This window comes from Anser anser, assembly GCF_964211835.1.
Source record: "Anser anser genome assembly, chromosome: 4".
NCBI lineage: Eukaryota > Metazoa > Chordata > Aves > Anseriformes > Anatidae > Anser > Anser anser.
The window spans coordinates 24180877-24196025 of NC_139724.1; the positions used below are offsets into that span (position 1 = coordinate 24180877).

At 39.7% G+C, this 15149-nt stretch overlaps 1 protein-coding gene and 1 long non-coding RNA gene across 2 annotated transcripts in view; one reads left to right on the top strand and one right to left on the bottom strand.

Annotated features, from left to right (window-relative positions):
- Positions 1-3629: 3629 nt before the first annotated feature.
- Positions 3630-14086, bottom strand: LOC310899204. Its single transcript, XR_014584067.1, has 3 exons — positions 13940-14086; positions 10832-13104; positions 3630-3696 (listed from the first exon to the last, which is right to left on the bottom strand). It is a non-coding gene; the product is annotated as an uncharacterized lncRNA (long non-coding RNA).
- VEGFC (vascular endothelial growth factor C) overlaps positions 13897-15149 on the top strand; it is an 81676-nt gene continuing 80423 nt past the window's right edge. Inside the window, 3 exon segments of the mRNA XM_083835343.1 lie at positions 13897-14002; positions 14005-14079; positions 14082-14353. Coding sequence (XP_083691469.1) covers positions 13912-14002; positions 14005-14079; positions 14082-14353 — 438 coding nt within the window. The 5' untranslated portion in view covers positions 13897-13911.

A 15149-nucleotide genomic window follows, 5' to 3' on the forward strand; every position in this document is an offset into this window, starting at 1 on the left:
GAGCAAAATAACTCATCTGTTACATGCTGCCTGAGATACTACTATAATTGTCATGTTCTCTCTTTAACATAAGTTAAAATACTGTGGCCATAAGGGAGATGGAATAGTTGCTTTATTTCCTTTAATTAAATCTTTCAATCTGTCATATGCTGTTTTTTTAATTATTTTTGTCTTAACTGAGATTACTTTATTAATCATTTTTCTTACTAGCTTTCTAATTCTCTTATTTTATTCTGCCCTAATTCTTTTTTCCTTTTATTTTTCCTACTTTTCAGAGCAAGAAAGTTTCTGTACAGAATCCCAATTCATTTCAGAGAATTTCTTTTAAGAATCCACACAAAACATTTCCCAGTTGTAGGATTAAATTTTGACAGCACTGAACTATGCACTTCACATTTTTCCTCTGTCTAATCAAATTAATTTCATTAGAATGGCTTAATGTACAATGTTACAACTAAGTGCACTATCTTAAAAACTCCTGGACCTTAAGCTTGGGAGCCTTAAGCTTGTGGACAGTCCATTACCTTTGAAAATAAGACTTCTCCTTTTCAATTCATATTTATTACATGCTTTGTCATGTAACAGTACCTACTATTTCAATACCTTATTTCTATTGATAGAAATAAGAGGCAATTTTTTGTGACCTTAGAAAATAGGACCAGATTATACAAGAGACGAAGTTTCAAATAAAAATTACATTTTACGTGATACTAAGTAAAAGAAACTTCGTAATATGTGGTTTTGGTTTCAGGTTTCTGTTCTGTAGCGGCTTGCTGCTGGTTTCTGATAGTCATTTGTCACTGTATTGCTCGAGAAATACAGAGGCTTGTATGGTTTCACTGCATCTGATGAAGTTTTATGGCTTTGGAAACACTACAATATTACCCTTACTTAGCATTTTAACAAGTGCATAATAAGTTAAAAGAAATTTATTAATTCCTCTTTGAAAAGGGGAAAAAAAAAAAAGTAGTAGTATAGGAAGTGTTGGGTATCTGAAGAGAAAACTTGCGGTTTTGGAGCCACTTTCCTGTATTATAAACTGTTTGCTTATTACTGTTCTTCTTCTTCAATGTTGCGAGATAAAGTACCATGCTACTTATTTTATTTGGGGGAGGAAGAATTTTGTTCCTTTGATTTTCTTTATATCAGTAATGAAGTATAAGTATATCCAGAAGCTTAGAGTCGTATATCATGTTGTTTCCCTCCTCCATCAGCCATTGTGTTGGGGTGGGGGAAAGTCCTGCTTTAACAGAGGGAAATGAACCATTTTAACCTTGTCCTTGCTTCCTGAATGCATGCACCTACCATAGTTTAAGATGAATATTTCTGTGAGAGCTGTTTCTTAGAATGGCATTACATGCCTAGAATCTTTTCTTTCATTGTTCTATTCTAAATAAATAGTATTTTTTAAATAGGGAAGAAAACACTTTTGTCATGATAGAATCAGCTTACTGTAAGCCTCATCTTGTCCTTAAATTACATTTTCATTTCTATAGAATGAAGAAATAGAAAGTTATGTAGCTGAGTATGCCAAGCTAAAAGAGGAACACTTCCCTTGCTTCCAATACAGGACTGAACTTGATGGAGAATCAGAGATTGTTTTTGCAACACAAAATGCTGTCAATTTTGTCTTGCCAAGACCAAGGTATTTGGAAATCTATAGATTTCTTCATATAGTGTTCTGCCTAGTGTTCTGAGGAATTAAATTTCTCAGTGAGGATAGTAGAAAACTGTTAATATTATTGTTAGGTAAACTGGCTTTTACTAGCAATAGTATTGGAAAACCTTTTTTTTTTTTTTTCTTTTTTCTTCCTAAGCAATAATGAAAACAGGATTCTAAACCATAACACTGATCGGAATCAAATTCACAGATAAAACTTGGTAAGTGTTTTTACTACTTAAGTATAAAATTGATTCATATTTCATTTTAACACTTTGGTCTTTGAACACAAATCAAAGCCTCACTGAAGGGAAACCATGGCATGGAGAGAACTGGGGAAGTGGAGAAAGCAAATTTTAAACCAGAACAAAACAGATCTTTCCTAGGTAAATATCAGATGTCAAAGGGAAAACAGATATTTGTTTAAATCTCTTAATTTTAAATTGGATTTAAATTTATATATTATAAATAGTGTGCAGGGTGGTGTTTTTTTTGTCTGTTTGTTTTTTTCCCTCCCCACCCCTGTGGGTTAAGCAACATTTTAGTAAGTGCCAGTTACCAAAACACATGGCTACATGTTTCATTAATTCGATGTTACGTATTCTAGTAGCGTGTGTATGACTGAGCAGCAGGATGTCTTTCATGTACAAAATACTCTCCAAATATTAATAAAACTGCACTCCTGTCAATCTTGAACGTAAGCCAAAAAACTTTTAGGCCCTAGAAGATCTAATAAAGGTTTGTTGCTTTCTACTTCTGCTGGATGATTAGAAGTCTGTGAGGATATCAAGTTGAAAATTTCTGACATGTAAGTGTAAACAAATAATTTCATGAAGTATGAATGTACTGTACACGTATTAGTGACATATTTTCTACTTCCTGTAGATGCATTATGACATTGTGTCTAATCTTTGGAAACCATAACTGTGACACTGATGTATTCAGTGCTATTGTGCCTGTTGTATTAAAGAAAAAGGAGGAAAAAAAAAAAAGAAAACAACACTTGGAATAAGATATTCTGTTTGACACTTTTTGGACGAGCCAGGGGGTAAATCTGCCTGGGAAAATGGGATTTAAGTGTCTAGAAAACAAGATTAGCCTTTTCCATTTGATCTTTGGTGAAATCATGTTGAACTGAGATGTTTCAGAGCTGACAGCTCCTAGTGAAATCACTTTTTCTTCATTTTACTGAATTGGAGAGCAGAGGCCACAGGCCCTGCTGCCCTTTTATTGTCTCCTAGCTCTGTTGAGTCAATTCTCATGCAAGAACTTCTGCTGCATGTATTGAGTAGCTAAGGCTTCACTAATAGTATCCGACGTTATAATAGCTTTCCAGCCAAAATTCTCGAGAAAGATTAGATAGACTCAAATCTCTGTGATTAATAGTATATGTTACTTCATGCAACTTTTTGCTTCTTTGAAGTAAGAATACATAATGAATGCCGTAATGTAATTATAGTCTGTGACCTTCTAGAATTACTACCTCATATAGGTGGAAAAAAAAAAAGTAAATAACAATCTCTTCCTTGTTCTAATAAAAATCGAGTATAAGCCTCTGTAGTGGATGTAAAAAGAAAGTTATGTGCTTCTCATTACTTAATTGTGTAATGATTAAGGCCATATACATGGTATAATTTAAAAGGGAATGAAAAGAAATATTAGCACAGCTGTGGAATTTATTTTGTGTCAGACCAACTAAATTCAGGAGAACAGAATGTCTTCAGTAGAATTATTGTCTGTTCATAATTTTGTAACAGAAATTCAGCGTCCTAAATGGAGATTAAAAGTACAATGCCTTGGAGGAACAAATCTCTCACATGGAAGTTATATCTCAGTTGGCTCTCTCTTTCTTCTCTGTTATTCAGTTGAGCGGTTTGCATTTATTGCACAAGAAACTTAGCATGGATAATTGTAGAATTTCTTCATCCATAGGTAGGCATGTTCTGTTTGCAATAAGAACTTCTCTTCAGACATGTCCAAAAATCATGAGATCTGTCATCCCTTTCTTTTTTTGATGTTGTTCAGTAAACTCTTAGCTAAAAAAGAATGAACAAGAAATAACTCTAAAATGAAGGCTTGAAGTCAATCAGTTGAGAAACATTCCTATTTGATCAAATATGCCATTATTACCTTTGCTCCATTTTGAAAATCAAATTACCAACTTAGAGACTGATTCCATGGATTTAATTATGTGCCTTAATTATATTCCTGCCTTTCCTCCATATATTTCTTTGACTTCCCCTTATAATGTGGGGGCTTCCCAAGGACAGGATGCAGATTCTCCATGTGAGACTTCTCTTCTGTAACTTTAGGTATCTCAAAGTTAGGTATATAGTGTAAGTTATGCCACCCCTCACCCTCTTACTACTAACTGAGAACGAATAAATTTTAGCACGTCCTAAAATAAATGCCAAAGAAAGGGATAATGAGTTCCCCTCTGGAAAGGGCCTATTGCTCTTCATTGACCAGACATTTGGCTTTAGGCTAGAACCTTAACTCTGAAATGACAGCAGAGAGGTAGGATCCTCTTCCCTGTGTTTTACTTTTCCCAGGTGTGGTTAGTTTTGTTGAAAATGTGCCCACACATGACTACTGTTGAGAACAATTGTAATTCTGCTTTTGGATTTCACATTCTTTGGCCCTGTGTGAGTTAGTGAATGCTGGCGTGATGTAAGAGGAATGTGGAATAAGGCAATGGTGCCCTGGAGGCATACTGGCATTTGCATGAATTTGGGGACCTCTGTGTATTGTACAGTTCAAGTGATGAACTGAAGAAAAGCTCAAGCAAACAAAAACTTTTTTTTTTTAATATTTGCAGAAATGTTAGAAAATATCTTTTTTTTTTAATTTATCTTTTTAGTGAAATAAAGTGTTAAATATGCATCAAAATGTCAGCTTGACGTATTTTTTGTTAAAATCAAATGGTTTAGCTTTGCATCTTGGGGTTGGGGGGGGGGGGTAGAAGAAAGGAGTTTGCTTATAAGGTCAAGTGTTCAAGCCAACCTGAATGAATGAGTACTGTTATAATTACTCCCAGTGCTGTGCAAACATGAAGCTGACTGAAATGAGCCTTCTTAATTATCAGCTTTGATATTGTATATTTAGGGTAACCTTTTGAAAACTCACAGAGTTTTGTCCCATCTCTTTTTCAACTTGACTGCAAATAGATTGAATTCAAGAAGTTGTTTTATTCCTGCTGGCACTGAGAATTATTACTTAATGAGGCATCTGCTACAGTTAAACTAAACATGTCACACAATAAATATGAAAAAAAAAACACCTCAGCTGCTATAGTGTGACGTCTAGTTCTGACTGGGGGGAGGGGAAGAGAACATGCTTTTCCTCTGTATTTTTAAAACTTAAATTTTCAAGACCTCCTGTGTACGTGTACAGACTTGCTGTTAATATCAATATATGAATACATCTCTTTCCCAACTGAGTGGGAAAGAATCTTATCCTTTTCAGATAGTCAACATGCTTGGATAAGGAAAATCACTTTTAAAAATTAGATATGATTTGAAAGAAGCCTATTACAATTTAAAATGATATAATTACAATTAAGAGCTGCTCCTAATCCCCACTGACTGCTTTTGAACATTTTGGTGCAAAACCTGTAGACTATAGATGTTAGGCAATCAGGTGAACAATACTCATCTCAGAATTGTGTGGAAACAAATGTGCTTTTGACTACTTTAACTTCTATATAACTTTGCCAACTAGAATATTAAGACTCCAAAGATCCACCAGAAAACGTCTACTTTATTTATAAAAGCAGAGTGATTTACTAGGAGTAACCTGAGAGCAAAAAGTGTGTGGTATGGCCCTCTGTGTACGCTCCCTCTGTGTGCGCTCCCTCATTAGCCTAAAAAGATTTTTAAAACTATGGTGTAGCTCATATCATCTCTTGAGTAGCTGCTTTTGTAGCTGGCAGCAGCAGCATGTAGTTAGGGACCAGGCTCACTGACAGTCTGACCTTCTCCATAACCCTGCAGCTGAGGCAGCTCAGAAGCCATGACCACATTCCCTGACCACTTATTGCTTCAGTGGTGAAGAAAAATGAGATGGATGTATGAGCAGGGCTTTTCTCTATCCTGTTTAGGTGAGGTAGCTATGAGTGGCCCTGTAAGTTATACAAATGGACAGGAACACAATTATGACTAACCTTCTGGTGTTATTAGGGAGGAAAAATAAAATCTGGCTCTAAAACCAGTGATGACTAAGCAGGCTCTTCTGATCATTCAGAGTGGTTTTTTTTATTTTTTAAAGTGAATTCTGTACATCTCTGAAAATTATTTTAATATAATAATTTATATTTTGGAACCTATCCTCTTATATAGAATATCTGCACATTTATTTTTTTTAATACATATATCTACCCGTTCTTTTTACCTCCTCCTTCCGCATCGCCTGGTTGCCCTGGGAAGATGCCATCGCTGCAGGGAGTCTTACTAAGAGGCTGGAGTTGTTTTGAGTTTTGAATACACTCAGGCTTATATTCATTATCAATAGAGAAGATTAGGTTGAGTTCCACAGCTGGAACCTGCTACTGAAAATGGTCTGTTGCTCTACCCTTTGCACTCAAGAGTTTTATGCTGGGACAGATTAGTTGAAGTGGCCCTGTGGAGTATAGCTGTAGGTTTGTGATGGGATAGGAATTTTTAAAATAGATTAGGCCCAGCATGCTACCCGCTTTTTAGATCAGTAGTAGCTGCTTAAATTCAGGTTACAAAGAGATAAGCAAGCAGAAGGACGATGGATGTCCTGTACTGAAGACTGCTTTGCTCAGTAGTGAGCTGGTTCCATGTTATATGCATCAGCTGCTTCGTCTAGCCTCAAGTATTGAAAGTCAACAAGAGGCTAAAGGAATCAAAGAATCGTTATGGTTGGAAAAGATCGCAAAGATATTAACAGGCTGTGCAGAAACAGTTGAGAACTGGTCTAACAATGTCTCACATTAAATAAGTTAATTAATGATGAGGGGTGAAATTAGCACAGCTTTTGCCATATTGCAGGGAATTAGGATCTGTATCGCTCAGTGTTAATGTTGTGTGATTAGGAAGACAAAATTTCCTGACTAGATGGTGAAGGAGGGAATTGTTTGTGGCCTCTGATGCAATCTGCATATCAATGCACCTTTGTTCTTTAATTCTTTGTCATCACGTTTGTTTTATTTTATTTTTTTAGTAGATTTTGGAAAATTAAAAGGTTGGGGACTTAATTTTGAGTTCTCACACATGGTGGATCCTCATCCTCTGGTCTTGAGCCCAGAATATATCCTTAGGTCTGATAGCAACAATAACACTCTTGATTCAGTACAAAACACAGCTTTTTGAAAGAAACATGTTATGTTTTTTATTAAGCAATTGTTTAGCAGAGAACAAAACCTTCATAGTGACCAAGTTAAGCATGGGGCCAATTCAAACTATTAGTAATGGTAACTTCCTCATCAAAAATGGTGTGTGTGTATATATATATTTCTTTTTAAGATGGAATGATAAAATCTATTTTTCATTGTGATGGCAATAGCACTTGTTATTAATTTCATTTTGGATTATAAAGAATATATTACAGATTGGATTTCCTGTGCACTTGCTTCCAACCCTATCTGTTGGACTGACTTCTGCTGCAATACTGATGTGTAAAAATAAGTGTTTTTGTTATGACTAAGTGTACGTGGTCTGAACATGAGACTGAAAGACAAGAACAAATTTACTTTGTGGTTTGGACCTGAATCAATGAGGAATTGATTCAGTTTCCCTCAAAATATAAGAAATGCCCTATTGGCTCAGAAAAATTGTCTGTCTAGACGGTCTATCTAGTTTTCTGTCTCCAACAGTTGCAATTGGAAATGTTATTTAGGGAGAGCACACAAGACTGTCTGCTTTCTGCAGTCCACTTCCCTCATATTCTTCCAGCATCTTCATCCACTGAATTAGGGATGCATGGTGGTAGTCTTCCACTCCTACATTATTTATTTATTTATTTATTTACTTATTCTTAGTACCTATTTATTGTCCTGATTTCCATTATTTTTTCTGATCTTTTTAACCTTTGTGATTGTGTGTGCCTACACAGCTTCTCACAGTATCAAATTTCAGAACTTTCTACCTGGTGTTTCAAACAAAAAACACACATCTCCGCCACCCCTCCACCCCCCCCCCCCCCAAAAAAAAAGTAAAGAAAAAAAAAAAACACAGCAAACCAAAACAGAACCCCCACAAACCTCCCTTTCATCATTTTTAAACTAATCTCTAACTACTTTCAACTAATTTCCTCGTGAAAAATGAAGAAGCAAGAGTCTTGGATCTGCATGTCTCCTGTTCTGTGTTTCACACTTCTGAATCAGTAAGATGGGCTGAAGTAAAATCCGAAGTCTGAACCAGTACGTGAAAAGGAAATTTTAGAACTTCAGCCAAACCTTGCAATATATCGCTAACAATGCTATTACTGACCCTAAGGAATGAAGGGCGACATAGGTGGAATATACTATTAGTTTGTTATATTTACAGAAAAGATCTAGCTAGCAGGAACGGCACAGACAGGTAGGCTTAAAATTGGAAATCATTTTCATAAAGTCAAGAAATGGCTGGAAGAAATGGGAGATAATGGACACCATTCTGTTGGGAAATGTGAATGCTCCACTTGCTTTGAAAGAGTCAGATCTACAACTGCAGGAAAGGGAACATCTAGCTGGGTAGAAATTCCTCAAAAAAAAAAAGGGAAAAAAAGAAAAATCCAGAAGCTCCATCTGACAACAACCTGAATATGAATCTGCCAAATATGCAAGTACCATATAGGAACGTATAGGCAGAAGAATGTTTTATTACTGTATTATTATCATCACTTTGTTTTGCTCAGTACAGGAGAGTTTTGAAGTACCCTTTTCCAGTGTTGGGCATCATCTTTCAAATGATGTCTGGATCAATTAAAGAGTATTCCAAGGACAATTATAAGGATGAGTAGAACTTCAAAAAATGAAAATCTGTGCAGAAATTTTGGAAAAACTGATATTATTTTGCCTAAAACAAGATGGCTTAGTAGAGAGAGAGGAAATGTTCAAATACATAAAAGGCTTTTATAAAAAGGGTAAGAGAAGAATTAACTTTGGTAAGGAACCTATTAAATAATAAGGAAAAAATGTAGATCATAACAAATAAGAACACATTGCACTGTTCTGAGCTTGGAAATGAATTCATCTCGATACTGCTTGATAATTTTTTTTGGTGAAAGACTGAATACTTCAGCAATTTGTAGTTGAAGGGTTCATCATATTCTTAACTCCCAGAACTGCCAAAATATTGAACAGAAGGCTTTAAGCGATGAATAAAAAAGTGGAGAATGCAGCAGAAGATATTCTAGTGGAGAAACAGTTAATGGAAACTGCATCTCTTTACAGAAATAATTAGTTGTGGCATTGTTTTAACAACTATAGAAAAAGGGGGGAATTGTCTTATTAGGTTGTCAGTTGGAAGGCTACTGCTGGAATGTTTGTAACATTGCAAGAGTTTGTGTGTGTAGTGGTCATATGGTGTTGAGTCCTAATATGTTTTGTTGAATCTAATTTTATTTATATAGTGACGTGGCTTAAGTTATACACAATTTAGTTTATGCACAGCTTTCAGCTAAGAGGTAACATAAGCTTACAATCTGTCATTTTATTGTTTATAGCCAGAGATTACAACTACAAACAACATCACTACATGGAGAGATTAATTTACAGGAAGTTGATGTTCTCTGCATGCCTGCTCATGTGTAAGACCTTAAACACAAGAGCAAAGAGACACTGTGGTAAAGAGAGAGATTCTAATGTAAGATGGCTGAATAAAATGCATGTGAGGGCCTTTTCCATTCTAATTGAGAGCAACTTCCAAGATATGTAACTTGGCTCGGGGAATTCAAACACTTTCCTTTCCTTGAGATGCTGCCTTGTGCTGCACCTTTTTGCATCATAACATCCCCTTAATATGGCCAGGTTTGATAGGGTTTTATGCTATTGCAGATGGCCAGTCAATAGCATAAAGAAATTCTAATGTTAAATGCCAATAGTCTTGATTTTAAGAGTTTAGAAAGAGGATCCCTGAGAACAAAGAAATCCTAATAATCCTGTAATCCATGAATATCAACGAGTGTCAAAGGGCTGAAGATAAAATATTCCTGTCTTGTCAGTTAATTTTCAAGAGGGATGAACACTTATACCAAAAGAAAGAGACATTTCCAGATGATGACAATGATTAAATAAATAAAAAATACCAGAAATAATAAAAATCCAGAAAATGAAAAGCACTAGGCCAAGCAAAGCATCACAGAAAATGACTTTGCAGATGTGCCATCTCTCATTAAATTAAAGCTATTCATCCTGTCAATATTTCTGGTTAAAGTTACATTTCAGAGTCCCTAGTTGGGGGTTTTGTGTAGAACAGTACCCCATGGGTTAAGTTGTACAGTAAGGATGCCTGATTAAAGTCAAGGAAAGATTTCGGTTACTTCTCGTGATCTTTAAGCCCCCACTCTTTAAATCCTTTTCTAGGATCGTATAAGGAAATACTAATTGAGGGCCTGTACAAATTATTTCTTTAAATCTGCTTGTGAGGAATGAGGAAGGCCATTATGCACACAAACAATGAAATTTCAGTACTCCAAAATGTTTTCAGTAAATCATATGTTTTATATAAACAAGAGGATTTGTGGCAGAGAAGTGGACTACAGCCTGAAATCCACTGCATTGTCTCTTTCAGTAGCTAAATGTTTCCTTGCATAGAACTAGTTACACACAGCAGATAAGTAATAGGATAAGAAATGTGTAATAAGACTTGGGGCTGAAAGATTCAATTGTCAGAAAATTCATTACTGATCAGCTGTTCTGATAGTTTGATGCTGAACCCTAAGTGCCTTCTCCCCTCCCTCCCCCCTCATACGTTAGGCTTATTTACAGTATTTTACATAGGACTTTGCTAGTTAAGGTACTAATTAACATCCAATTTTTTCTTCCATACTTTTGAGCACTGGAGGAACAACGGGAGAGTCATATCTGTAGGGGAATTAAGGACTAAGTTTACAACTGCACCTTCATTCTTTCGAATTACTCCATAATAGCACTTCAAGTTGCTGAGCTTGGGAAAAATATCTCTGTCTTTGAGATTTACATTAAATACAGATTCCACCAAAACTCACCAGTAAATATGTGTGTGTTGAAACAAAAGCAAACCTGCTGTTTTAACTCCCGGGTATGTTTCTGTCTATCTAAGAACAGAGCGCAAGAGAGATTGATTCAAACCAAATGCAAGGCTTTAAGTATAAGGAGAATGGAAATGACATTCTGTGAAAGGAAAACATTCAACAGCTTGTTTTTCAGTCCTGAAGGATCTAAAATAAGCAAACTCTATAGTAAGCAAACAGACTAAATTACAACAGCATGCTACTGATTTTTGTTGCTGCTATTGACACTTTTCTGTTCCCCATTCTTGGCTCACATTTCCTACGGTGGTTCATCTCTGACTTTGCTATCTCCATTCATTAGCAGTATGAAAGCAAGTATCGAAATATATCTGCCAAATATATTGGAGAGGAGTGTTAACAGGTACGTCTAGATACTGTAGAAGAATGTGTTTCATAGATATATGTTACACCAACTTCAGCATCAGAATGAGGCCTGGATATATTTTAAAGCAATTTTAAAACAAGACCAAGAGAATTCATTTGAAGGAATTTTATACCTGACATGAAAAATTTCCTTTCTTTGCCAATAGTAGCTATTACCACTGTTAAAGCATAACATGGCAAGAGCTAGAACTATATTTCTACACTACTGGAGATATCTCTTTAGTCATTTGTGTTTATAAGGTCAGTTCACTGCCAAGACTATTAAGAGCTGCTTAAAATTAATTAAATTGTCCTGTAGGCCTTGCAAGGATATTTTCATATAACTGAAAATGATTAAATAAACTCTGCATTGTAATTTGAAAATAAGAGGAAGGATATCTATCACTAGCTGATTGGGGAAACGGGAGAAGACTTTAAATCAGCAAACCTTTAAATTATCCCATCTTTTAGGGGGCTGAAAGAAATACGTCCTGAATTGACAGAAATCTGTAAAATGACTCCAAGCCAATGTAGTATGCATTTACTTGTAAACCAAAGATAGTTGAAATTTATGATACTTTTATTTTAGAACCCTTAAGCTTAGACTGTGACTTGAGGTGTTATGTGACTGTGATTACAAGCTTTCCATCATGGCAGCTTAAACTCGCTACACAGAGCAGTTGGTGGAAATGCTCTCTTGTGTAAAAGTATTTCATGCCATGAAGGATGTTCTGTGAATCAAGGGAAAAGGGGACAGAGTAAGAGTGCTGGTGAAGTGGGAAAATAGATGAGGAAGCCAGCTGATGTAGTGGTAGCATAGCATAAGCATTATGTTCCATTTCTTGTGATTTAACAATGAAGAGATGCTCCTTGCATGACACTCCATTGAAATATCTGTGCATGATTTTGTCATTTTCTGCAGCAATAGGATGTTTCTGAGAGACTTTGGAGTGTTTAAAACTCAACCAAGTAATGCTGTGTTTCTGTTTAGATGGGTTTTGCACGCTGGAGTATGCTTACTGGCTTTAATCCTGTGCTTTGATCTGTAGCACTGTAAGGGTCTATTGAAGAACAACAGGCTTTGTAAATTACTTATACTATTTGGTATCTTCATAGGGCTTTACTCAACTTCTACCACTGTCATCTATTCATTGCTTCACTGTGTCCTGGAGATATTAAATTGTTAGTGCTTCAATAACTTTGTAGTAACTATGAAAACTGTTTTAAAACATCTCTCTATCCAAACTCGAGATTTCCTTCTGACTGCAAGTGAAGTGATTGCTTCCTAGCATCAAAACAATTCCTTTGTGCAGCAGCAAGCTGCAAAATGCCATTTTGAGAAGGGTAAGGAATGACATAAAGACCAGAAGGTGCCTACAGGCCTGCTAGAGCCCCCCATGCGTAAGCCCTGGGATGGCGCTACCTGCAGAGTCACATACTGGGGCTCCCAAGGAGAGGAGCAGTGTAACATGAGCAGGGTGCCAGCAGCCAGCCAAGGCAGTCCGGGATCTGCCCACACAGCACATTCCCATACAGTCTTGTATCCAGAAGATGTTTACGAGGGATGCGGAACCGTTTGAAAAGCTTTTTAAACATTTATGTGTTTCAATAACGCTCTTACACCAAGCAATGGTAGAACAGGGAATATAACTTCTTCCGTTTGCATAGCAGAGGTTTGGGCAGGCTGTTCTCTATTATTTCATTATCACTGTGCAATTTGCTTTGGTTTAACGTTTGACTTTTTATTTTCTTGTAAGCTTTGATCAGTGTCACTGTAGCACAGCATCCGTGTTGTTTTACTTAGGGCTCTGAACGGGGTGGCACTTCTGTTCCGAGGTGGCTCTGAGCTGTCATTGATAGGGAGGCTACAAATAAGTAAGAAATACTCTGTGGGGTATTCGGTTTTTCACTTGACAAATGTTTTCTCTCCAGCCAAAAAAGCTGCATGTCTGCTACGCTCTCTCAAAGGGAGCTGCCAACGCCGCTCAACAAGTAGCTGGTTAGGATTAAAGGCAAATCTTGCAAAACTTCACACGGGCTCAGAGTGCATTGTAACCAACTTCATCCAGCGGTTTCGGGGCTGAACGCAGCTAGTGGGGAACTTTGATTCCGCATCGGGGCTGGGACCTAGAGCGGGCATTTTTTTTCTTTTTTTCTTTTTGGCGGGGGCTCAAGGCTTGGGGCTAGACAAGCCGGGCTCGGCCACCCGCATCTCCTGGGGCTCTCCCTCCTCTCCTCCGCTCTCCGGCGGAGCGGGGCCGCCTCTCCCGCTCTGCGCTCCGCTCCGGGGCCGCCGGCGGCAGGCGGCGCACCAGTAGCAGCGGCAAGAGGAGGAGGAGGAGGAGGAGGAAGGCCGGCCCCCTCTCTCCGCCCGGAGGTGCAGGCAGAGGGCGCTTTCGCCATGCGCGGCCCCAGGCGCCACGCACCCCCCTGCCGCGCCGCCGCTGACAGGCGTCGGACGAACGCTGCGCGGAGCCGCGCGGAGCCCGGCGGGCGGGGCCGGGCTGGGCCCCGCGGGAGGGCGCGCAGGGGCCGCGCCGCCAAGGGGGAGCTGCCGGCTGTGGGCGGCTGCTCCATGCTGCTCTCCTTCCTTCCCTCCCTCCCTCCTTCCTTCCCTCCTCCTCCTCTCTGCGCTTTCCACCTCCCCTGCTCCTGAGTGAGCGCGGCCTCGGATGTCCGGTTTCCTGGTGGGTTTTTTACCTGGCAAACTCCGGATAACTTCGGTGAGAATTCGCAAAGCGGCCGGGAAAGTTGGGAACTCCCCTGCAGGCGTCTAGGAGCTGCTGCTGCTGCTGCTACCGCATCTTCTCCATCCCGCGGATTTTACTGTCTTGGATATTGCCGGGGCGGGGGGGGGGGGACAGGACAGCGAAAGCCGGGGTGGGGAGAGAGAGGACGAGAAGGAGCCCCGCAGCTCTGCCCGCATTCCTTCGCCCGCCCCGCGGCCCCCCGCCCTGCCATCTTAGCACAATGCACTTGCTGGAGGTGCTCTCCCTCGGCTGCTGCCTCGCTGCCGGCGCCCTGCTCCTGGGACCCCGGCAGCCGGCCGCCGCCGCCGCCTACGAGTCCGGCCAGGGTTACTACGAGGAGGAGCCCGACACCGGGGAGCCGAAGGTAAGGCCGTGCCCCGCGGAGGATGCCAAGCTTGCCCGTCGGGGCGCCGGGCTCCGAGCCCCTTCGGGTGCGCCGCTCGCAAGTCCTACCGGCGAGGAAAAGAGTCCTGGGAGAAGGGGAGGAAGGGAAGGGTTGTTTTAGGAGGGAGGGAAAAGAGAAAAAAAGAAGGCTGCACAGCGAACAGCCGCGTTCCCAAAGAAACGCGAAGCACCTGATGGGCAGCCCAGAGGCCGCGCGTCCCGGGCATGGGGATGGGGCCGTGCCCGGCAGCCGCAGCTTTCCCTTGGCCGGCAAAGCTCGGGGCTTCTCCGCTGAGGGCAAAGCTGGGGGGTCCCGGCAGCGCCGGCGGCTCCCTGCGGTGGGCTGAGGTGTGAAGAGCCCGGTGCTGCTGGAGGAAGGGTTGCGAGAAGCAGCTGGGCGCAGGGATGGAGCAGCGAGGGAAACGTGGGGGACGGTGACAGCAGAAACAGAGACTTTCCACTTGTCGAAAAGTCTCTCTTGGAGCTATTGACACTTTGGATGACTTAGTACTGCGTGACAGCATGTACAGAAGGTGTGACGTGACACACCAATCTGAACCTTGCCCAGGTGTGCGGATTGGGACCTGCTTAAATCCTCCAGTTTCAATCACAGATACTTGCAGGGCTGCCTTAACTTCTATTTGCATAGGAAATTTTGTAACTTAGTGTTTGAGTACCTCTCAGCAGTCATTGTGGTTTTGCAGTTCTTGGTATGCTGATGCATAAAAATGATGCATAGAATGTGATTGTATAAGCATGTGACATTATTAGATAGA